Source organism: Aulonocara sp. 'chitande type north' Nkhata Bay, unplaced genomic scaffold, assembly GCF_057382095.1.
Source record: "Aulonocara sp. 'chitande type north' Nkhata Bay isolate Kocher_YH1m ecotype deep benthic unplaced genomic scaffold, A_spYH_male_GT1.1 unmapped_scaffold_23, whole genome shotgun sequence".
Lineage (NCBI taxonomy): Eukaryota > Metazoa > Chordata > Actinopteri > Cichliformes > Cichlidae > Aulonocara > Aulonocara sp. 'chitande type north' Nkhata Bay.
The window spans coordinates 567627-592243 of record NW_028234355.1 but is presented as its reverse complement, the minus strand read 5'-3'; the positions used below and the strand labels follow the sequence as shown (position 1 = coordinate 592243).

Here is a 24617-nt window from a genome sequence, read left to right as displayed (position 1 = left end):
GCCCTATAACAGCTGGGATAGGCTCCAGCGCCCCCCGCGACCCTGAAAAGGATAAGCGAATGGATGGATGGATATCGGAATACAGTTACTCATGTTTTGTATTTTAAATGCATAACGCCGGTACATGTATGCCGTTACTCCCTAACACTGCATCTATGTAAACATACTTACGGCCACTTTGTTAACTACACCCGTTCAACTACTCTTTAATCCAAAATGTAATCAGCCAATCAGATGGCAGCAGTCCATGCATTTCAGCATATAGCGATCAGTGACGGTGATTGAAATCACTTTGATCATGGTGTGGGTGTTGGTGCCACATTGGCTGATCTGAGTATTTCAGAAACTGCTGATCTGTTTAAATTTCCAGCACAAACATCTGCATGATTTACAGAGAGTAGTCCAAAAAAGAGAAAATATGCAGTTCCCTTAAAATGACATTGAGTTCTCTGTACTCGGGTCTCCAGAGTTACCAGCTCTCAACCCAACAGAGCATCTTTGGAATGTAGTGGACCATGAGATTTGCATCATATTTATTAGTAAAATGTTAAAAGATTAGCATTAACAGCATATCTTACCTGCCGTCGTAAAATACTTTAAGCTTTCATGATCATATTCAGATCATGCTGCTGTTCATTTGTTTGTTTATTCACAGTGTGTGATGATCACTGGCAGTCACATCTAAAAATCAGACCCCAGACAGCTGTAAGGTTATCAACATCATCCAGTGAACAAATGACTATCAGTGAATGTTTCTGTGGCAACATAAAACGCAAGCTAAATTCTCAATAGGTGACCGTTTTCATCCTTCTTGAGCTTTCTTATCATCACATTAGTCACTATTTTCTTGTGTCCTTTTGTTGAACACGAAGGTCTGGATGATCAGCAGTTCTGTGACCAGGAGAGGAGCTCCAGTCTCAACCAGGAGGACCCAGAGCCTCTACAGACTAAAGAGGAACAGGAGGAAATCTCCACCAATCAGGAAGGAGAGCAGCTTGCACTGAAGCAGGAGGATGAAGGGATTAATGTCTGGACCGGAGAACAGCTGGATTTGTTGTGGAAACCTGGATCACGGCTGACCAGATTTGGTATGTAAAAGTGTAATAAGCAGATTTCATAATATAGAAATGAATATGACTTATAACAAAATGTCACAAAGACACATGGCGTGCATTACCGCCTGGGATACTGCCTCACTGGAGACATGTTTTCTGTTTCAGATTTAAGTCATGTTAGCCCAGAACTGTACGCAGAATGTAGAAAAATGTTGAGACAATGAAAACTGTGGATTATTGGCCACAAGGACCAAGTTGGAGTAGTGAGCTGTACGCCTCATAAATGATGACTTTCTGCATGTAAACAGAATTCTTCTCTGTTCGCTGCATGAGAGAGAATATTTAAATATCGCTCACATATCTGAGAGACCTGCTCACAGTGTGACTTTTTTCTTGTGTGTTCTGTCCATCAAGATCTCCCACAGCAACATGATTGTAAGGAAAATGAGGATCTGGATGACCCGCAGGTCTGTAGCCAGGAAAGGAACTCCAGTCTGGACCAGCAGAACACAGATCCTCCACAGACTAAAGAGGAACAGGAGGAAATCTCCACCAATCAGGAAGGAGAGCAGCTTGCACTGAAGCAGGAAACCAAAGGCATCATCATCTGGACCGGGCAGGAGCTGGGCATCATGTGGAACCCTGAAGTAAAGTTGCACAGAATAGGTATGCAAAACTTTAATAGATAGATTCAGTTTTGTATTAAGAAATCTAACTCATGTTGGGTCCTAATCAGACCTCCAATATACGTTATAGAGGCACATGAAGAATTTAAAGACCGACTGCAATAAGGAAACTGACGTAATATTCTAAGAGCCAAAATGTCTAGCCCTCCCAGTGTCGCCCCTGTCAGGACTGTCTTATGTTGAAAATAATTGAGTACAAGAGAGAGGAAGACACCCTACAATGAGTTGAAACGTCAGCTTGTTATTTATTCCTCCATATTCATATTTGTCATTCATATGGTCACTTTGTTTGTCCCTCCAAATTGCAGTCGTCACTCCTTCGCCTGTGCTGCGCCCCTGCACCTGCAGGCACACTTACAGTGAATATCAAATTTAATAACAGGAAATTAACTAGGCATGTACTTTTCTTTCTTTTTTTGGCCACATTTTTCAAGTGACCTATATTTGACAACAGCATATAAAAAAATAAAACAAAAAAAAGAACTTTAAATTATGTTTTTGGTGTGCCATCTCAATGTTTTCAGTGGCCCCCATATGGCCACCCATATGAAAAAATTCTGGAGCCGCCCCTGTACATTATGACTGAGTACATCCACTAAACCTTTTGTGGATAACATAACAATCCCCATGAGGACTGAACGATCAATTTAAAAATAAAATATATCGATTTGAAACTAAGCTTTTAGCAAACCACACAACACTATGATAGGTGTGTCCTTGTGCCATGTGTTTCTGGGTCTTTCTTCTTCTTTCCCTTTGGATTCCAGCACAAGGCCTGTGTAGTGATGTTATTGGTGGACTTCCTGATTGTGTGGCCAATCCAGCACCACTTTCTCTCAGAACTGTATTGCTATTGGTTTCTGGTTTGTACTTGTCCACAGTTTGTAATCCTCTCTGGCCACTGGATACGGAGGATTTGTTTTAAGCAGCTGCTGATGAATGTCTGCAACATACAAAGCGCTGTCTTTGCTTCATGTTTACGAGCTATAGAGAAGTATAGGTGTGACCCTGATTTTAAAAATGCTCAGCTTCAGAATCAGAATCAGAATACTTTATTCATCCCGAGGGAAATTAGGGTTACAGCAGGCAGCACGCTAATGGCGCATGCGCACTTACAAAGGAACCTTCTGACCAACTTTACACAAACATCACATTGGGCAGACATGGACATTATGGACAATGCTGGGCATCCTCTGCACACGGCCATTAACAACCAGAAGAGTCTGTTCAGTGACAGGTTGCTTCTCCCAAAGACAAGAACTAACAGACTTAAAAACTCCTTTGTCCCACACGCCATCAGACTGTTTAACTCCTCCCTGGAGGGGAGAGGGAGGGGAAACAGGAGGACAAAGGAGGGGGGAACAACTAAGCTGTAGTGCCTCTTCACCTCACTGTGCAATACCTTTTGTGCAATACTTTTGTAAATAGTCAACGGTGCAATAGACTCAATACTTGAAATGTGCAATTCACTTGTATTTTTATTTTTATTCCTATTTATTCTATTTATCCCCTTCGTATATTTTATTTATATTGTCTCTGTATTTATATATATGTGTGTGTGTGTGTGTGTGTGTGTGTGTGTGTGTGTGTGTGTATATATATATATATATATATATATATATATATAATATTCTGTAACTCTGTAACTTCTGTCGGTGCTGTGCTTTTTTGGAAATCGAATTTCCCAGAGGAACCCACCCGAGGGATTAATAAAGTTCTATCTAATCTAATCTAATCTAATCTAACATGTCAGAAAGGTAGGCTGATAGGAAAAAACAACGAAAATACACTACATGAGGTAAGAGGAGGAGAAAAAAAACTCCACTCAGACTGAGCTCCTAGTGGGAGAACAGTTTGATAACAGAAAAAATACCTCAGCACAAAAGCACATGACTATCAATACACCATAGAAACACAAGACAAGCAACAGGGGCGGGTAAAGGGTAAGAGAGAGCCGGTGTAGACAGCGCATCCGGTCCTGCAGCATCTGTGCTGGTCCAGTTGACTGCTATCTTCCCCGGTAGGGCACAAGCATCGAAGGCGTTGGAAAGGGAGAGGGGATGAGTGAGTGCTTATCAGTGTAAGTGTGTGTGTCTGCGTGTCCATAGTTTAGCTGAGACAGTGTCCTTCGGCCTATCAGGCTAAGTAAACAGTCCTCCAGCCAATCCAGGTGTCCTTGCATGGGATGGGAAGAATAGCCGTAACACAGCTTGGTGAAATTTCTGACCTCTTGAGTTTCAAACATTTTTTAAAATGATGTTGTTTATTTTTTCTTACTTTTTTTTACACTAAATTTACTAACCCAAGGTGTTATTCACCCCTACTGAGATTTTCAAAGGTCGTCAGCTCAATTCTCCTGCTTTTGTTGTGCAAACCACCCATTATCTTTGAGGCCTGGCACGTTTACTCAGAGTAGCTCAGATCCAAGGCAGGCCAAACCTCTGTGTTACAACCTTCAGAAATGCCTGCCGTATCTATACAAAATATCCCACACATTGACTGACCTGCAAATGTGTAAGACACATTCACAATATATGGAAACACAAGTCTGTTTTATTTATAAAAAATTGTGTGAAAACAGAATGAAAAGTTGCTAATACAATGACATGAGTGACATGTGTGATCTCCCCAGCGTTGCATGTTCTCTCCTTTGCCTGTTCATGTAAAAATAGCAAAACATAAAAAATTAATTCTGTCCCTCAGTTCCAGGTTGGTTCATCTCTTCATCTTTCTGCCTTTTGTCTTAGGTTACTCTCCCACACAGTCTGTCTGTCTGTGTCATAGTCTGTTTGCAGCATTCAGCAATGCAGTTCCTTGACTCTCACCACAGATCTTCCATTGTGACTGTGTATGTGAGGGAGTGGCATTGCATTACTTCAGCACAGTGCTGTGCATAAAAGCAGACAGCCCAGGCTGGAGAATCATTTCTTCTTCGCATTTCTGACAAGGCACATCAGGATGGCCTCTGTATCACTGCCTCACAGGAAGAACATCTGCGCGCAACAGGCGCGCATCCATTTCCTTGCTTCAGGAAATGGATGAAGCAGACTCTGATGGAGGAGAGGTTTCATTTGTCCAGCAGGCCACTGATACCTCCTCAGAAGAATCTAAAAAGGAGACGGAACAAGAACCCAACATGCCTCCATGGAAGAGGCACCGTGGTACTGGGAAGCCCAGTCTGAGCCACACGGCAAAAGACGGCACTGTGTGGGTAGAGGAGGACATTGGAATGCCCAGTGCAGTAGCAAATCGCTCGTGCTTCACTCGTGCTGGACCCACAGAGTCTGCTAAGGTCTGTCATTGCCATAGTACGTAGGGCTGCTCAATTAATCGAATTTTAATCACGATTACGATCTGGGCCTTCAACGATCATTAAAAATGACTGAGCCGATTATTAGCCCCTCCCTAATTTATCCGCGACACCTTAAAGGCCGGTCCGTGAAAATATTGTCGGGCATAAACTGGTCCGTGGCGCAAAAAAGGTTGGAGACCGCTGATTAAGAGGACCCGAGGGAAGCTCGGAAAGCTAAGCAGAAGTTATTTGGAGAGTGACTGCCGTTGGTTGAAAAGAGAGTTTAAAAAAAAACAAACTTCAGTGGTGTTGCACACTATTTTATATTATTTTTTTAAAGTCATTGTTAACCCTTTAAAGCCGGTCAGAGCAGCACGCTCCGTTTTGCGTAACTATTTTTAAATCCCTGTAGAACCTGAACCGTGTAAGCTAGCGCAATAATTTGTTTTGCATATGAAACCGGAGGAGTTGTACTTACATCTGATGCCATCAGCTTGTCCTCGGTCACGGTTTCGTTCCACATATAGCTTTGCAAAAATTGCATAAAAAGCGCTTGCAGGAACAAAAACATAATATTCCAGAAACACGCTTTGCCGTTCCTATCAGCTGTTCGTAACACTTCCCACAGTGAAATGATGCACATGCTGTTTTCTTTGCAAATTTGCATCATAGGATTGTTTTTTGTTTTTCCTGCAGTATATAAAAATTGCTGTATCTCCAAAATAAAACTATGAAGACACTCAAAATAAATTTCCTGTGGTGGGAAACTATTTTTTGCAACTTTATTGTATTTAAAGTTTTGAGGGATAAGCCCCTTAAATTTCTCCAAGTAGAAATATACAGTGGGGCAAAAAAGTATTTAGTCAGCCACCGACTGTGCAAGTTCCCCCACTTAAAATGATGACAGAGGTCAGTAATTTGCACCAGAGGTACACTTCAACTGTGAGAGACAGAATGTGAAAAAAAAATCCATGAATTCACATGGTAGGATTTGTAAAGAATTTCTTCGTAAATTAGGGTGGAAAATAAGTATTTGGTCACCTCAAACAAGGAAAATCTCTGGCTCTCACAGACCTGTAACGTCTTCTGTAAGAAGCTTTTCCGTCCCCCACTCGTTACCTGTATGAATGGCACCTGTTTGAACTCATCATCTGTATAAAAGACACCTGTCCACAGCCTCAAACAGTCAGACTCCAAACTCCGCCATGGCCAAGACCAAAGAGCTTTCGAAGGACACCAGGAAAAGTATTGTAGACTTGCACCAGACTGGGAAGAGTGAATCTACAATAGGCAAGCAGCTTGGTGTGAAAAAATCAACTGTGGGAGCAATCATCAGAAAATGGAAGACATACAAGACCACTGATAATCTCCCTCGATCTGGGGCTCCACGCAAGATCTCATCCCGTGGGGTCAAAATGATCATGAGAACGGTGAGCAAAGATCCCAGAACCACACGGGGGGACCTGGTGAATGACCTGCAGAGAGCTGGGACCAAAGTAACAAAGGTCACCATCAGTAACACACTACAACGGCAGGGAATCAAATCCCGCAGTGCCAGACGTGTTCCGCTGCTGAAGCCAGTGCATGTCCAGGCCCGTCTGAAGTTTGCCAGAGAGCACATGGATGATACAGCAGAGGATTGGGAGAATGTCATGTGGTCAGATGAAACCAAAGTAGAACTTTTTGGTATAAACTCAACTCGTCGTGTTTGGAGGAAGAAGAATACTGAGTTGCATCCCAAGAACACCATACCTACTGTGAAGCATGGGGGTGGAAACATCATGCTATGGGGCTGTTTTTCTGCCAAGGGGACAGGACGACTGATCCGTGTTAAGGACAGAATGAATGGGGCCATGTATCGTGAGATTTTGAGCCAAAACCTCCTTCCATCAGTGAGAACTTTGAAGATGAAACGAGGCTGGGTCTTCCAACATGACAATGATCCAAAACACACCGCCCGGGCAACAAAGGAGTGGCTCCGTAAGAAGCATTTGAAAGTCCTGGAGTGGCCTAGCCAGTCTCCAGACCTCAACCCCATAGAAAATCTGTGGCGGAAGTTGAAAGTCCGTGTTGCTCGGCGACAGCCCCAAAACATCACTGCTCTCGAGAAGATCTGCATGGAGGAATGGGCCAAAATACCAGCTACTGTGTGTGCAAACCTGGTAGAGACCTATAGTAAACGTTTGACCTCTGTTAATGCCAACAAAGGTTATGTTACAAAGTATTGAGTTGTATTTTTGTTATTGACCAAATACTTATTTTCCACCCTGATTTACCAATAAATTCTTTACAAATCCTACCATGTGGATTCATGGATTTTTTTTTCACATTCTGTCTCTCACAGTTGAAGTGTACCTCTGGTGCAAATTACTGACCTCTGTCATCATTTTAGGTGGGGGAACTTGCACGATTGGTGGCTGACTAAATACTTTTTTGCCCCACTGTATTTGTGTGGGCTGAGATTTTACTTTCAAAGAAAACACAGTAATGATCAGATAAGCCCACATCAGACACAGTAATGTTTGAAATGCTCAGGCTCTTGGAGATCAGTAGGTCAAGAGTGTGTCCTCTATTATGTGTGGCCTCTGTTACATGCTGAGTCAGCCCAAAGTTGCCCAGAGTGTTACTCAGGTCTTTAGTCCCTTTGTCCTGAGGGTTGTCCACATGGATGTTAAAATCCCCAACAATAATTACACAGTCGAAATCAACACAGATCACAGACAGCAGTTCACTGAGGTCATTAAAAAAGTCTGTGCAGTATTTGGGAGGCCTGTAAACATTAAGAAACACAACTTTGGACGGGGCCTTCAGCTGTAAAGCCACATATTCAAAAGACTGAAAACTTCCAGGAGATAGCTGCTTACATTGAAATGATTCATTAAATAAGACAGCAACCCCTCCTCCTCTCCTGCTCACCCTGGCCTCACTGATAAAACTGTAGTTAGGAGGGGTCGTCTCGATGAGAACAGCTCCACTAAGCGAGTCATGGACTAAAGTAAAACAGTATGTTGGATGTGCCATGCAATGCTCAATTACATGGGTGGGAACTAGTGTGTTAGCGCAGTTAGCTCGTTAACGTGTTGGCCGTCTAGCCCCATGCACGGGGCGATCGGTGGTAGCTCGTTAACGGAGATTTGCCGTGTTGTGGCGTTAAGGTCATTTCAACGAGATTAACCTGAAAGCACTAGTGGGAACACAACGACTATGACTGCACATTTACGCCGACATCATCCTAGTGCAAAGACAAAAACAACAAGCATGCTACTAACTATAGCCGAGTCATTTAGACAGCTGTTAGCACATGATTCTCCTTATGGGGACCTGATATGTTTAATATGCTGCTGAGAATATAGCCCAGAAGAAGCGGATAGTATAGCTTTTATTTTGGAAAGAGACATTTCTCTGTAATAAACTCTCTTTTCCAAAGATGAGTGATTCCTCAATCAGATACAGGGCTCGCAAAATCGCTAGCCCGACATCCTGGGGCTAGCAATTTTTTCAGTCGGGCTACCAAAATCTATCTCTGCCCTGCCCGTCGGGCTATTGTAGGAAGGAAAAATATATGTCAATGCTTTTGCATTCTTTCAGAAATGTAGCTGGGTAATTATGTCATTGGCATCGGTGAGCCACTGTCAATATGTGACATATTGAAATCCCGTTTGAATTTGCGCTTGTTTTTTTGCTTTCACTTTGCAATTTTACAGGTCACCAGAGAACTTCAATCTATACATCTAAAAACCACAGACCAGGCGAGAAATTTGGGTGTAGTGATGGATGCAGACCTAAACTTAGAAAAACACATTAAGACAATAACAAAATCAGCTTACTATCACCTCAAGAATATTTCAAGGATAAAAGATCTGATGTCTCAACAGGACCTGGAAAAACTAGTCCATGCATTCATCTTTAGTAGGCTTGATTACTGTAACAGCATCTTTACAGGTCTACCTAAAAAATCAGTCAGACAACTACAGCTCATTCAGAACTCTGCTGCTCGAGTCCTCACTAAGACCAAAAAAGTGGACCACATCAGTCCAGCTCTGAGGTCTTTACACTGGCTGCCTGTCCGTCAGAGGATAGACTTTAAAGTTCTGATGCTGGCCTATAAAGCTCTGAATGGTTTAGGACCAAAATACATCAGTGACCTCCTAACCCAGTATGAACCTTCCAGATCCCTCAGGTCATCTGGATCCGGTCTTTTATCAGTTCTCAGAGTCAGAACCAGACACGGAGAAGCTGCATTCAGCTTTTATGCTCCTTATATCTGGAACAAACTCCCAGAAAGCCTCAGATCAGCTGAAACACTCAGTTTATTTAAATCCAGGTTGAAGACTCACCTGTTCTCAGCTGCATTTGAATAAAGCACCAAATCCACACTTTTAAGCTTAAATTTCAAAACTTACACTAACTACTGATCTTATCTATTTCTGATTTTATCTGTCTTGATTTTATATACTGTTTTGTTTGTTTGTTAATTAGTTAAGCTTAAATTTCAAAACTTACATTAACTACTGATTTTATCTACTGTTCTGATTTTATCTGTTTTGATTTTATATACTGTTTTGTTTGTTTGTTTGTTTGTTTGTTTGTTTGTTAAGTGGGATTAGAGCTCTGGGTAGCTCCCCAGCTGGGTCTAGACTGGGTCTAGAGAGTATTTTAAATTCGGGGAATTTAAAACAGAAAGTAGCTCGTCCACATAAGGACTGGTAGCTCCCCTTACGATAAGGGTTCAGATCGCGCGAACAGGTGTGGGATTAGAGCTCTGGGTAGCTCCCCAACTGGGTCTAGACTGGGTCTAGAGAGTACTTTAAATTCAGGGAATTTAAAATAGAAAGTAGCTCGTCCACAGAAGGACTGGTAGCTCCCCTTACGATAAGGGTTCAGATCGCGCGAACAGGTGTGAAATGTGTGTGTTTAGTTAGTTTGTTTGTTTGCTTGTTTTAATCAATTTTAAATCATGCTTTTTATTTGTTTTTGTTTCTAATGTCTCTGTAAAGCACTTTGAATCACCTTGTTGTTGAATTGTGCTATACAAATAAATTTGCCTTGCCTTGCCTTGCCTTGCCTTGCTTACCTTCAGGGTCATACGTCACATGAAAACCAAAATAATTCCAAACGCCAGATCTGAATGAGGGTGGGGGAGGTTCATGTTGCAAGGAGAGCTTAACTTCTGTCTTGCTAGCTTGCCCTGCGCTCTTCATTCTGACTATGCTGTCTGTGTTGAGCGCTCAGTGGATCTGCGTTCGACTACTCCGCCTAGGCTGCACTGTCGAGCGCAGATCCACTGAGCGCTCCACACAGACAGCATAGTCAGAAGGAAGAGCACAGGGCAAGCTAGCGAGACAGAAGTTAAGCTCTCCTTGCAACAGGCAAATTGACCCTCATTCAGATCTGGCGTTTGGAATTATTTTGGTTTTCATGTGACGTATGACCCTGAAGGTAAGCGAGTCATGGACTAAAGTAAAACAGTATGTTGGATGTGCCACGCAATGCTCAATTACATGGGTGTGAACTAGTGTGTTAGCGCAGTTAGCTCGTTAACGTGTTGGCCGTCTAGCCCCATGCACGGAGCGATCGGCGGTAGCTCGTTAACGGAGATTTGCCGTGTTGTGGCGTTAAGGTCATTTGAACGAGATTAACCTGAAAGCACTAGTGGGAACACAACGAATATGACTGCACATTTACACCGACATCATCCTAGTGCAAAGACAAAAACAACAAGCATGCTACTAACTTTAGCCGAGTCATTTAGACAGCTGTTAGCACATGATTCTCCTTATGCTGCTGAGAATATAGCCCAGAAGAAGCGGATAGTATAGCTTTTATTTTGGAAAGAGCCATTTCTCTGTAATAAACTCTCTTTTCCAAAGATGAGTGATTCCTCACCAATTCCTCTGACATCGTCTTATTAATCGTTAGCTTACTATGCAAACATGACAAGTGAAATCTCCCGCAGCTTAAACATGTGAGAGGTTGATCGCGCAGAGAATCGCTGAGCTTATGTGAGTGCGCGTGTAAAAGCATTTCAGTTCTGCTGAGCCAAATAAGACAGGTCAGGGTGAAGAAGTGACAGCCAAATAAAAGCTTACCACAAAACGGAGAAGTTATGACAAATCAGACTATAAGGCAAAAAGAAAGTGCAGCTTTATGGTTTCATGGACAAAATAATTTCTGTGGCTGCAATATGACGAGCTATATAACCAGGGCTGCACATAAGTGGTCCACAGGTGCGCATTCGCTGTCAAAATAAAAAACGCGCACAAGGGTTAGGGTTAAATTTAAAAACTGTACTTTTGAGTTAAAATATATATTTATAATTTTAATAAATGACAAATTAAAAAGGCATGAACATTTTTTTTGTATCGAAAAAATATCGAACCGTGACACCAAAGTATCGAACCGAACCGAACCGTGAATTTTGTGTATCGTTGCACCCCTAATATATATATATTGGGGGTGCTAGTAGGTGTTAGGTTCAGGGAATTTACGCAAATTTGCACGGGGTTAGTAAATCTAGTGGTAGGGACTTGCACCAAGAAAAAAGTCAGTATTTCTAGTGTTAACCATAATGTAAACCAACAAGAGGCCACCAGACAGGAAAACATACAAAGAGACTTTAAGAGAATGCTAACTGCCCCAACAGTACTGACCTAAGCCTAATCTTAAAAGTAGAGAGGGTATCTGTCTTCCGAATCCAAATTGGCAGCTGTTTTCACAGAAGAGGGACCTGAAAGGTGAAGGTTCTACCTGCCATTCTCCCCAACTTTCAGGTAATGAATGGTTAATCTAAAAAATAAACAAAAAAAATACTGCAGTGAGTGTCCTGTAAAGTTTTTAACTAATTTTAAATAAACTTTTAAATGTTTTGTGCACTTTGATTAAAAATTTTCAGGGATACGACTTTGTTTTGTTTGATTATATATCGTCTTTATTTTCTCATCGTAGATGGTCTGTTTATATTATTTGTAGAGTTTGTAAATGAGCAGCCAAAATGGTTTTCACTGAGTCAGCAAAACTGTTTCTCCCCACAACATGATTTTCATTGGTATATCTAAGCAACATGCTTACCATGTGGAGATTTGCTAATGGTTAAGGCAAAAAATGTATGCTTTTTGATCTGTCCCTTCAGATTTTCCACAACATGACTGTAAGGATGTGGAGGGGCTCACAAATCAGCAGGTCTGTAACCAGGAGAAGAACTCCAGTTTAGGCCAGGAGGATCCTTCACAGATTAAAGGGGAACAGGAGGAACTCAGTACCACTGAAGAGGAAAAACCGCTTGTACTAATGCAGGAGACTGCAAATTTTCCATCTCGTGAAAAAAGTGACCACAGTGAATCAGAACCATGCTGTGACCAGTGCCTTTCTCACAACTCTTCTGACACAGATGAGGATGAAAGCAAGGATGGTAACTCACACAGAAATAAGTCGGAGCAAATCGTATCAGGCTTGTCAGTTCAAAATTCCAAGACAGCTAAGTTATGTAGAACCTGTGGGAAAAGATTTATTTGGAAGTCAGACTTAACTAAACACATGCGAATTCACACAGGCGAGAAGCCACATTGCTGTAGTAGTTGTGGGAAAAGATTTACTAGGAAGAGTCACTTGAATATGCACATGCAAATTCACACAGGTGATAAGCCACATTGCTGTAGCACCTGTGGGAAAAGATTTACTAGGAAGAGTCACTTGAAGAGACACATGCAAATTCACACAGGTGATAAGCCACATTGCTGTAGTAGTTGTGGGAAAAGATTTCATGTAAAATCAAATTTGAAAACACACATGCGAATTCACACAGGCGAGAAGCCACATTGCTGTAGTAGTTGTGGGAAAAGATTTACTGTGAAGGGTCATTTGAATATGCACATGCGAATTCACACAGGCGAGAAGCCACATTGCTGTAGTAGTTGTGGGAAAAGATTTCATGTAAAATCTAATTTGAATATGCACATGCGAATTCACACAGGCGAGAAGCCACATTGCTGTAGCACCTGTGGGAAAAGATTTACTAGGAAGAGTCACTTGAATATACACATGCGAATTCACACAGGTGAGAAGCCACATTGCTGTAGCACCTGTGGGAAAAGATTTACTAGGAAGAGTCACTTGAATATGCACATGCGAATTCACACAGGTGAGAAGCCACATTCTGTATTACTTTAGTACAGTTGAAAATGCATTTCGGAAACCATACCCAGCTGTTGTTTTGTAAAAGGACCTCAGAAGAGTCCCGGGAGTCTTCATCTTTATTTATCTTGATTGGTGTTTGGCCTGCATGTACTTATGGCGAACACCCTAGTGGGCTTTTCTTTCTTCTAAATCTTTGTTAATCTTGTATGTTCAATAAAACTGTTGGCATCACACTTCACTCATCTCCTGTAGATTTTGTGTTTTGGTTTCAATTGTGTTCCAAAAGCCTGAATCAACATCTTTCCAGCCTATAGAAATTCTGCAAAGCCTTTAAAATTTGCGACCCCACAATCCTGCTGCTCTTTGAAAAACTAACAGTACTTCCAAACGAGCTGTTAAACAGGGCTTCGTGTGATCTGCCTTTTGGTGATCAACTGGTCAGAAAGATTCAACGCATTCAAGTGGATAATCATGCTAACTTCCTTGATTCTTGTCCTCACTTTCCAGGTCCTCAACGGTACTCCATCAATGTCTCCTGAAGTTGTGTGTTTCAGAACAAAAGTGGAGCAAATAATAGCAAACACTGAACACACACCTCCCCTGTCTGCCAAGAGCATGTCTAAGACTTTTCTATACCACCATGTTCAATATTAGATTATTCTGTTATTATATGTTACCTTATATATGTAATCAAAGTAGTTGAATTAGAATACTGCTGTAGATCACATTATACCCTTTAATATAGAGTGTGTGAGCTGTATGTAGTTTAGTTCTCATTATACTTTTGAGTTAACAGAACATATTCACATATTAGTTCATTAGATAAATGTGCAGAAATGAAATAGAAGTTGATTTAAGGAAAAGCAGATGCTGGCTTCACGGTGCAGTTGAACGCTGGCAACGCGAGAGCGAAACACGTCCGTAGGTTTGGTTTATGATACGGCGTGTTCCGGTGGTGCGGCCGTGAAGTGCAGTAGTGGTTGGTGCTAGTTTTAGTACATTGGATAGAGGTTTTGACGGTGGTTTGTGGCGTCAGTCGAGTTTTAAGGGCTGCGGTCATAATACAAAGTAAAATTTTAAGTACATAGAGCAAAACCTGGTTTATGATGTCAGGTATAACTTCGGGGATGCAAGCATCACTTTTATGATGCGACTTTGCCCCGTTGTGGCGGTCATAAGCGCAGAGAAAGGGGTATTTTGGTCTATGGTGCAGTGTGCTTTAAGAAGATCTAACAGTTGAGCTCAGAAGTTTCTGTGTAATCTTCCACTGATGAGGAACGCTCTGTGTGTCTCACTGATGGTGTAACGCGCTGTGTGTGTAAGGCGCGCTCTGGCTATGTGTGAGGCGCGCGCTGAGTGTGTTTCTGTGTGTGAAGTGTGAACACAGTGACAGTGACGGTTGATGTGTTTGATTAGGAGGACATTAGAGCAAAGACACATTTTAGGATCAAAGGTTGATGCCTAGTGTACCTGTGGAAATAATTTTGCCCTAGGAGTGGCGACCCTCCTGTTCGTGGACGCGCGGCCAGGACCGGCGGCGTCCGGGTGCCGAGGTGGTGACTTGGGGAGGTGAGGGCCCCCGCATAGCTACGGAAATAACACTGGAACGGCCGTGTAATCACGGGTTCACATTTATTCCGGACTAGAACAAGACACATTTTGCGAACAAAGGTTGAGTCTAGATTAGTAAAGAAATATAAAAAGGTTGAATTCCTCGTTTCAGTGGTTGAAATTGTTGTGTGCCTGTCCCCTGACGAGTGTGAAATTAAAATAAAGAGGGAATTTGGAGCCACATAGAGATAGACGGGCATAATTGGGTGTATTACTCTGTGGTGTAATAAAAATAAAAAGGAGAGATAGTAAGAGGTGCAGTGGAGAATTATGGAGGAGTACAGAGAGGAATGTGTTGGGAGACTGACGTACAGTTTACGCTGTCAAGGTAGGCGGGTTGCCTGCTTATCTGTTTAACATGTGATGAAAATGAAATTAAATAAATCTCTTAGTGTGTTAATACAGGAAGCTGCGGACCTGGACCAACTGCCCCCACAAGCACAGCGGTCGAAGCAAAATTATAGGTAATGGGAACCACACCCAGCACGAATCAGCAGCTGTGAAACAGACAGCAGCGAGGAGAGAATTAGAGGAGAAATTAAGAGAAGTTTTAACACATAAAATTGGGGCCAACGGACTTGTGGAGGTTGGGAAGGCGTCCGGAGCATCACAACAAAAAGGTGAAACAAAAACACACAAGCAGAGAAATCTGAGAGAAAGGCTCCTTTTAAGGTAACGCCTAGTTTGAGAAAAGATAAAATTAACCTGCTTTTATACAAATGCACATACACGCAATGAAGAAACAGCTTACACTCATGAACACGTGAAGATTTTCCAGCAAGGTTAAAGAAAAATTAACATACTTAAATGATGAAGTCTATACATTACTGACAAAGAAACCCTCTGGGTTGCAGGACAACAATTTAACTAAAAAAAAAAGGAACACTGGTCTAACCAACCAGGCAAGACACAACAAATTTAGTGGTTAAAAGATTCAAATTGTGACATGTTTTCTGTTGATTGATTAATAAAAGTGATTACTGAATGAAAGAAAGTTCCTTTTTTGGGCTTTTAAACATGATCTTAAGAATTTTAACAGGTGCATGTTGTCCTGTCAACTTGGTGGGTTAGGAGTTGATTATATCGGGAGACAAAAAACAAAAAAAAGGGGGAAAGAAGGCTGACACAGGGCCTGGCCCCATTGTCTCCCCTCTGAATAACACAGCCAACACAACATCATTTTCCTGTTCGTTTGTTTTTGTTTGTTTTTGTTTTGTTTTGTTTTTGTTTTTTCTATATATATTTAATTACAGGCTGCTTTGCCGGCCCTGAAAGCCGAGGCTGACTGGACTCCTGCTCTCCCCCATACGTGACACTGACCAAATGCTGCAACAGCTGGACCCACAACAACGACCTGAGAATGTCAACAGACCTGCAGGAATGTGATCTCATGCAGCCGAGACGGAGAGCACTAAACCTAAGGCCCGTTTCACTACACGGGGGAAAATTCCCAGACTGCGTCAGCTGACAGAGCTGTGACGAGACGCCCGCCAAGCCCGAATGAAAAGTAAGGCCGAGCGAAAGAATGCTGACCTTGATAACTTTGCATTCACACTGTGCAGGACAGTGATGGACCAACACGGATGATCGGGTGGCGAAAAAGGGCGTGACCGAGACAAGAGGAGTAACTGAGGACAGAAGGCACCTCAGAATGGACAAAAACACAGGAGAAGATGCAGGTTTCACCTGCGGTGAACATCGACACTGGAGAAAGGACTGCCCCAATTGGGGTCAGAACCAGGACGGACTGAATTTTGAGCAGCAGCAGCAGCAATGGTCGCAAACAAACTGAAAAGGAGGGGGGCAGGACCCCAGGGCATGCTTCAGGCCGTGGTTTACCCAGAACACCAGAACAGGAAAGTGATGAACACACACACACACACACACACACGTCTCCAAACACACAGATTCAGAATGAAGTGAAATACACACATGAACACGTGCACTCGTTGAGTGAGTGAGAAATGACACACACACACATATACATACACACACACACACACACACACACACACACACACACACACACACACACACACACACGGGAATGCTGATTCACTGAGAAGTGATGCACACACATACACATGCACACGCTTGTGCAATGAAGAGTGATCCACACGCACACACACATACACGCTGATGCAATGAAGAATGCTTTGCTTATGCTGATATGCAAAATGCTGCACACAAACATCCCAATGCATAATTTTTATGAGGAGCCATTGATTACCATTAAATACTTAGAATGTGTTATATGTCACCCAGAGGGCATTTATGTAGATTTTAGGAATAAGGTCTAAAAAAGTTTGGTTATGAAAACAATGTCTGTGCGTGATGTCTGTTTATGGCTCAAGGCCTTGACTGAATTCTTTGCTGTGCTTCACACAGCCCTGATGAGGAACAGTGGCACAGAGTGAAAATGATGAATTAATAGTGTAAGTTTAGGTCGGAGTACGGCATTTTCTGTGATTGAGTTTTAATTCAAGGAGGAACAAAAGGTGTTACGGCACCTGAGGTTCTCATTCCCACACAATATTGTCCCGGCAGGAAGCAAAATGTTCCTGTGAATTTCTGGTTGATTGTTTGGTTTTGTTTAGCGCTAGCTTGATTTTATCAGTGAGCTTTGGCTTGTGTTCTTTCTCGTAAGCGAGAGAGGGATAGTTTTATGCTTGGACATGTCTGCAACGGGCCCTAGTTTGTGTTATTTTAGTAGTATTTTGTTGGTTATGTCTGTTTTCGTTTTTGTTACAGTGCACTGAGATAAGAAAATCTGAGAGGTGTGATCCACCGGTGGTGATATGGTGATATGGTGATATGTTGATATTTTGTGAGTTCATGATTTAACAATCAGCTCTTTAAACAAGGCCTGAAAGATTGAAATTTAAAGCGCTATAAAATATTCTTACAAAAACAGTTGCAAAGTGTGCTTCTCCATGATTGTAATTGGCTTGGGAGAAATTCACTTATAGGGAACACTGAGAAGTTCTGAGTCTAAAAGGATTGCACCGAGTCAATCCGGCCCAAAAAACAACAAGGAATTGTCCATCCATCCATCCATCTTCATCCGCTTATCCGAGGTCGGGTCGCGGGGGTAGCAGCCTAAGCAAAGAGGTCCAGACCTCCCTCTCCCCAGCCACCTCCTCCAGCTTGTCCGGGGGAATACCAAGGCGTTCCCAGGCCAGCCGAGAGATATAATCTCTCCAGCGTGTCCTGGGTCTGCCCCGGGGCCTCCTCCCGGTGGGACATGCCTGGAACACCTCGCCCAGGAGGCGCCCAGGGGGCATCCTTGCCAGATGCCCGAACCACCTCAGCTGGCTCCTTTCGATGTGGAGCAGGAATTGTTTTCCTTTAAAATGATGACGTCATCTTGCTGGTGATGAAGGCTCGAATAGGTTGCGCGGGAGACTCCATTATCAGCAACATCTGGTATGAATGTGTATGGAGGTATGCATGTGAATGGACTGTGATGGACTGACGACTAAAAGTTTTGACTGACTTGATACTGAGACAATGACTGCACCAACTTTAGGATTCGTAAATGCCAATAAACAATTCACCCAGCCGACAAGAGAAGGGTGGATGCTTCGCTTTGTTTTGTTTTGTTTTTTCAGGAGCAGGAGGATAAGAGAGACTGGAGGAGGAGACTCTAGCTTCACATAAGTATGAACTGCAGACTTAACACTGTGGTTGCTGATTTTGAGTTACCGATGTTTGCATTAAGAAAACTGTGCTATATTAGCTGTGTTTTGAGTAAGGTATCATGTTATATTATTGGGAATGCCAAATGCTACAGTGGAGAAGACTTTTGATACCACTCATGACTGGAATATGTTATTATTAACCATAGCAGGCCACTGTAAAAAGTCAATTAAATTTTATAGAGGAAAATCGCCAAAATTGAACAATACCTATGAATGACTGGCCACATTCAGAATAGAGATATGCAATAATAAACATTGGTCCACGTGATTTAGGTTCTCACTTGAAATAGTAAGTTATTAGATGTAGAATATAATTGACAGGGACATTTGATAGGATGTGGTACTGAAAAAGAACAAGAGCAAAGTAAATAAAGAAAATATTGTGTTTAGTTTGGATAAATTCAAATTAAAATGTACCATTACACTCAGAGGATCAATATGAAATAAAACATATGCAAAATTTGTAGGAAGTACATGACTGATAACTGTTCTGTCCTGAGCGTTTGTTTCTAGAGCACCCACTTGACCACACCAACAGTTTCTCGCCACCGAGGAGGGGGACTTGCAAAAAGAATAAAATAAAAATCTGAGTTTAACAAAACATTTTAAATGTAAATATCAAGCTTACCTTTCTTTTTCCATGAAATGTGCTTGTGGGCACGCCAGCCATTTTGAAAAGGTGGGCAAAACAATTGGCAAGGCCACACCCCCACACATGTGATATAATTTTAAAGGTACTGTTGCCCTCTCTAAGAAACATCAGGAATTAGAGGAGTGGCAAGTAGAGTATGCGAGCTACAAGCAAAAACTAAAATGTGTACTACAGTGTGCAAAAAATGAAATACTGGGTCATCAGGGGGGTCATGAGGGACATTTATAAAACTAAAAGTCCCACTAACCTTAAAGTGCACTTGAAAAGCCCACACAAGAAGGTTAACCTAGCTTACCTAGAAGACCTCATCAGGGGGAGCACACTCCCCCTCCTTGAAGAGCTCACCCACTCAACCCGCATCCCCAGAAAACAGCTAACCCCAGATAAGGCAGCGTGATGTATCCCGAGACAACAGGACTGGGACATCTAAATAAAGGTGTGAAACAATCGCCTTCAAAAGGTTATCAATTCACTTCAACGAAAATTAGGACCACTCGGTGCGGCAAGAGTTAATAGTTATTAGTCTCAACACCCAAGGATAACCAGAAGAGCTTGACTGATATGATGGAACTGGGATTTTGTTACACTTAATTTTTTGCAAAACACAAATAAAACTAAATTGAAACTAAGGATTTTCAGAAAATAAAAACTAAACTAAACTAGCAAACAATTGGTAAAAACTGATTAAAACTGATGAAAATTGCAAAACTATTACAACCCTGGTCCAGACTAAGATGGTGTTGGACATCTTCAGGGCAGAAAAGGGTTGGTGTGACCAGGGTGTGGTTTGGCTTGTTGTATGTATATTTGAGATCATATGGCTCTGGATGGACCAGTTACCAGGGCATGGAAGGATGACAGACTTTATTACATGAGGAGAAGGGACATTTTCGGGATCGAAGATCCTCAGGGATGACAAGGCTGGAGCAACGGTACTCGAGAGAAGAATTTCTGATACTTTCTGAGATATGATGTCACCAACCTTCTCTTTTAAGTGTCTAGCTCCAATGAATTGACACATGGGAGTGTGTCAAAACGGGGGAGTTGAGTTTGAACATAATATGGTAAAACTTAAGCATATAATGGGTTAGACTTAGAGATGACTCATTAATTTTTGATTTCTTTTACACACACATAGATTATGATTAGAATAAGTCCTGAACATAATATTTTGAACCAAATTTGAATCATTAGAAGAACAATGGATAACAATATTAGATTATCAAGGCTAGGGAGAGAGGTGTTTTGGTTTTTCTGTCTCTTGCAGAGAAAGGAACAGACACCAGACGGGGACCCGGAGATGTGAGGACCCTTCACAGCAGGGACAGATGTAGGGACTGCCGAGACAGCAACTGGGGTCAAGTGTCATGACGTTTGGGCTCCTGGAGAAGATGGATCCCACAAACACAGCAATAACCATGAAGGGGTTGGCGAAAACCAGGAACACCAGACCAACGAGGTTCAAGAGGCTCTTGGCAAAAAGGGGGACACGCCGGTGACCCCAAAATACACAGATCTTTGTTTGAAATCGGGGCAGAATAATCCCCAGAACTGTGCAATGACTAAAGGGTGGTCTAACCCCGGAGGTCGAAGAAAGAAGCTGAGAATCACCCAACTGGAAGACACTGGTAGCTGCAGCAATAAAAATAAAGGTTAAAAGCTCCTTAGACAGAGGTTCTAGTCTAAGTACATTTGAAAGGTATAAGGGGGCATTAAAATGGGAGTGGAAAACTGGAGCACCAAAATAAAGCTGTGGGAGAATTGGGGAGTGATGGGAGAGTCATCTGTAACTGCTGTTATGGTTGTAAATCTAACTTTGCTTGCATCTGAACTGCGTGAACACAGAGGTCATCCCACATATGGTCCACCCGTTAAAGGGGGACAGAGGGCCTCAGGATCAAGAAAACTTGGACCTTGCGACCCTGGAGTGCATGTTGTAAGTGATCTCTTTCAGAGATCAAAAGGGGGAATTATTAGATTATTCTGTTATTATATGTTACCTTATATATGTAATCAAAGTAGTTGAATTAGAATACTGCTGTAGATCATATTATACCCTTTAATATAGAGTGTGTGAGCTGTATGTAGTTTAGTTCTCATTATACTTTTGAGTTAACAGAACATATTCACATATTAGTTCATTAGATAAATGTGCATCACTCTGTATCCTTGATCTGCTGGGAATGTGTTACACTGTTTTCTTGACATGCTTAATTGTTGAATCATAAAGAGAAGGTTGTAAGCAGGAGACTCTGTGTCTAAAGACAGGGGAGATAGATAGACCACATTCCACACCCCCACCTTACAGAAAGCAGAGAAACAACTGCCGAGGTCATAACTTAGGCGCTGTAACAGAGAAAAAATGTGATGTTTTGGCTTTTACGACTAGCTGGGGGCCACTAGAGACTATAAAAAGCTGAGCAACCCGTCACCATTTTGAGACATGTGCCTGACCCTCTGGTAGCATCTCTCCCGTCCGGACGTTGTAATGCTCTGACTGTTGAATTATATGGAAATAAATGATTGTTGATTGAGCATTGATACACCGAGTATTGTCCCTCCTTCAGCCCAAAGATTCAAAGAATTGGGAGAATTCAACATCAAACAAATCTGCGATGGTATTTTCAGATTAAGTTAGCCAATTAAACATCAAAGTGGACTTAATTAATGCAGTCAACAATTCCTTAGGAGGTATCATGGCTCGTGGGGTGAGCTGTGTGGAATTTAACTAGGACCCAAGATGCTGGCAGCTGAGATGCAGGAGAGTTTTATTGAGAAGATGGAGATACAAACAGAAACGGCGGAGGTGTGTAGGAAACTAAGCATAACCTAAACTGTAGAAAACTAACAAAACGAACCTGAAGCGCTAACTGGAGACCCGGGAACATAGAAATATGCAGGGAGGAACACAGGTTGACACAGGGAATTAACGCAGACGAACTAGCAACAGGCAAGAGAACACACAGGGCTTAAATACACACAGCAGTAACCAAGGGATGGGAGACAGGAGGGGAACACACCTGGGACAAATCAGAGCTGACGAGACAGGGGAAACGTAAACTGACCACACTCACATGAGACAAAGACCTTCAGAATATAACAGGAAACTTACAGACACAAAGAACCAGACAAGACACTGAACTCAACAGACAGACTCACAAGCAGACACAGTAACACCATGGACAGACAGTCAATAAATAAATGTTTAATAAAAAATGTCATGTAGGCTATTACAAGTAAACTAGTGTGAAATAAGAGGACTGTTGATCAGCCTACGCTGTGGAAAGCTGTGACTCTGTCACTGACACGTGTGGCATGATGGATGCAGTCATGCTGGGAGAAGCTACGTGAGTGCAGAAACCTCTGATCACCAGACGATCACGTGGTCATCAGTTTTCAAACAGCTCATTGCAGTTTTATAAATCATCTTCAGAGGTTATTTGAACCTTGTCTTTGCAGAGACCTGCAGACCTGAGGCAGTAATGCAGTGATAATGACCAGCACACAGTGTAAGTCATGCTGCAGCTGCCCTGAATCTACAGTGTTGGTTATTCCCACCATGTCTCTATGTTTCTGATCCAGTGTGGACGAGCTCTTTATTCAGTCTGAACTGGTTTTAAAACTAAAATACAATTGATTTGTTATTCATAGATTTTCAGATTTACTCTTACACAAAAAAGTAAAACATTTTTGTTGCCAGATCACACGTATTTACTTCCAGTCCTGAACAGAAGGAAATCGTTTTGATGCCTAAATGACATTTTATGTTCAGTGACAACCTGGTGTGCTTGGGTCCATGAATGCAGTGGTGTCGTGAGTGGGCCCTGTTACAGTCGTCAGTGCCAGCATGAGGTGTCAGTGAATATATTTACACATTACTTCATTTAAAGTACGAGTTTGTGTCTCTGTCCACAGGCAGTCAACCCCGGCTGTGTCCTGGAGGATTTTGTGCGCTGGTATTCACCTCGGGATTACGTAGAAGAGGAAGTGGTCGATGAGAAGGGCAACACGATGGTGACGGGGACACTCAGTCCCAGGATGAAGATCCCAGGCAACATGTGGGTGGAGGCTTGGGAGACTGCCAGGGTCACACCTGCACGACGCAAAAAAAGACTTTTTGATGACACCAAGGAGGCCGAGAAGGTCTGAAGCAGGTCGTTCGTTTTGCCGCATGCGTGTTTTTAAGCCAAACGTGTTTACTAAGTGGATCACAAAGTGTTTTCATGAATGTTTCTGCTGATTTTCAGGATCAGCTTCTGCCATGGGACCGTTTTGGCTCATGTATGTTGAAGCATTTTCACATGTTGATGAAAAAGGATCTGATGCTGTCACACACGATGTTTAACTGACACACAGCAGCTCTCTGTGGTGTGATGGTGTTAAATGAAGAACAACTTTAAACCAGCTTCTATTAATGATCCGGTCGGCTTTATGGGAAAGGGACAAACAGTAACTGGGGTTAGTTGTTTCCTCACCCAAAGAGGGTCCTGGATTTGGACCCGGGCAGGTCCCTGCCAAGCGTTTGCATGTTCTTCCTGCACATATGAAAGCAGAGCTCGGAGCTCCAGTTTGCACCATCACTGAAAATGTTGCCTGTCTTTTAAAGACATTGTTTATCCAAAAAGAGAAAGTTAAAAATAATGCTCACTGATAGTCTTATGACAGATTTAAAGATCTGGGTATGACCGGTCCCTCTGTGAATAACCATCATAGAGAAAGGTCACCGTTTATCTGGAGTCTTCTTCAGAGGCAGCCTGTTGGCTGTGCAAAAATATTCTGTTGATCTGAAAGAGCAAAAAGAAAACAGAAGCCAGGAAGACTAAACTTTTTGGGGGTTTGTCTTTAGGTTCTGCACTACATGGCGATGCAGAAACCTGCAGACCTGGCCCGTCACCTCCTGCCCTGTATACTTCATGCAACTATTCTGAAGTTGAAGGAAGAAGGTAAGTCCTCACCGTTTGGTTGAAAAACACGTTTATATGAAATAAAATCAGGGAAAATAACTCTGAGCCCACAGCAGGTAAATTACAGTAAGACCAAAATACAAAAAACTAAAGATATTAAAATAAGTACTAAGAAAATGAAATGCAACCCGAGATGTTAATGCAGAAAAAAAACCAGAAGCTGCATCTTGGACGCTGCCAGCATAATGCACAGGCTTTTGACGGGGCTCGCACACAAACACAAAGCAGATGATGAAGCATCACCAAATATGTTTCTGTTGTGATATTTTGATACCATGGTAGTAGAGCTGGGCGATAGAACGATAACGATATGTATCGCGATATAACTTTTACTCGATAGAGAAATTAAGCTATCGCGATAGACCTCGCCGCTCTTGTCCTCTTAAAATTAAAAAATTAAAAAATTTTTTTTAAAAAAGGTCAGCCAATCCAAACTAAGTAGCGCAGAGCCGAACCAATCACAGCCGCAGCGTCACGTCGCGTGACTTGTTCAGCACAAGTGCCAAGCCGCACGTGTTTGTTT

At 42.3% G+C, this 24617-nt stretch overlaps 1 protein-coding gene across 1 annotated transcript in view; it reads left to right on the top strand.

Moving 5' to 3' along the window:
• Positions 1 to 21835, top strand: part of LOC147300607 (uncharacterized) — a 37406-nt gene extending 15571 nt beyond the window's left edge. Inside the window, exons 5-7 of the mRNA XM_086285054.1 lie at positions 873 to 1088; positions 1470 to 1721; positions 12163 to 21835. Of these exons, the coding sequence (XP_086141180.1) occupies positions 873 to 1088; positions 1470 to 1721; positions 12163 to 13199 (1505 nt within the window). The 3' untranslated portion in view covers positions 13200 to 21835. The remainder of the gene's footprint in view (positions 1 to 872; positions 1089 to 1469; positions 1722 to 12162) is intronic.
• Positions 21836 to 24617: the final 2782 nt, after the last annotated feature.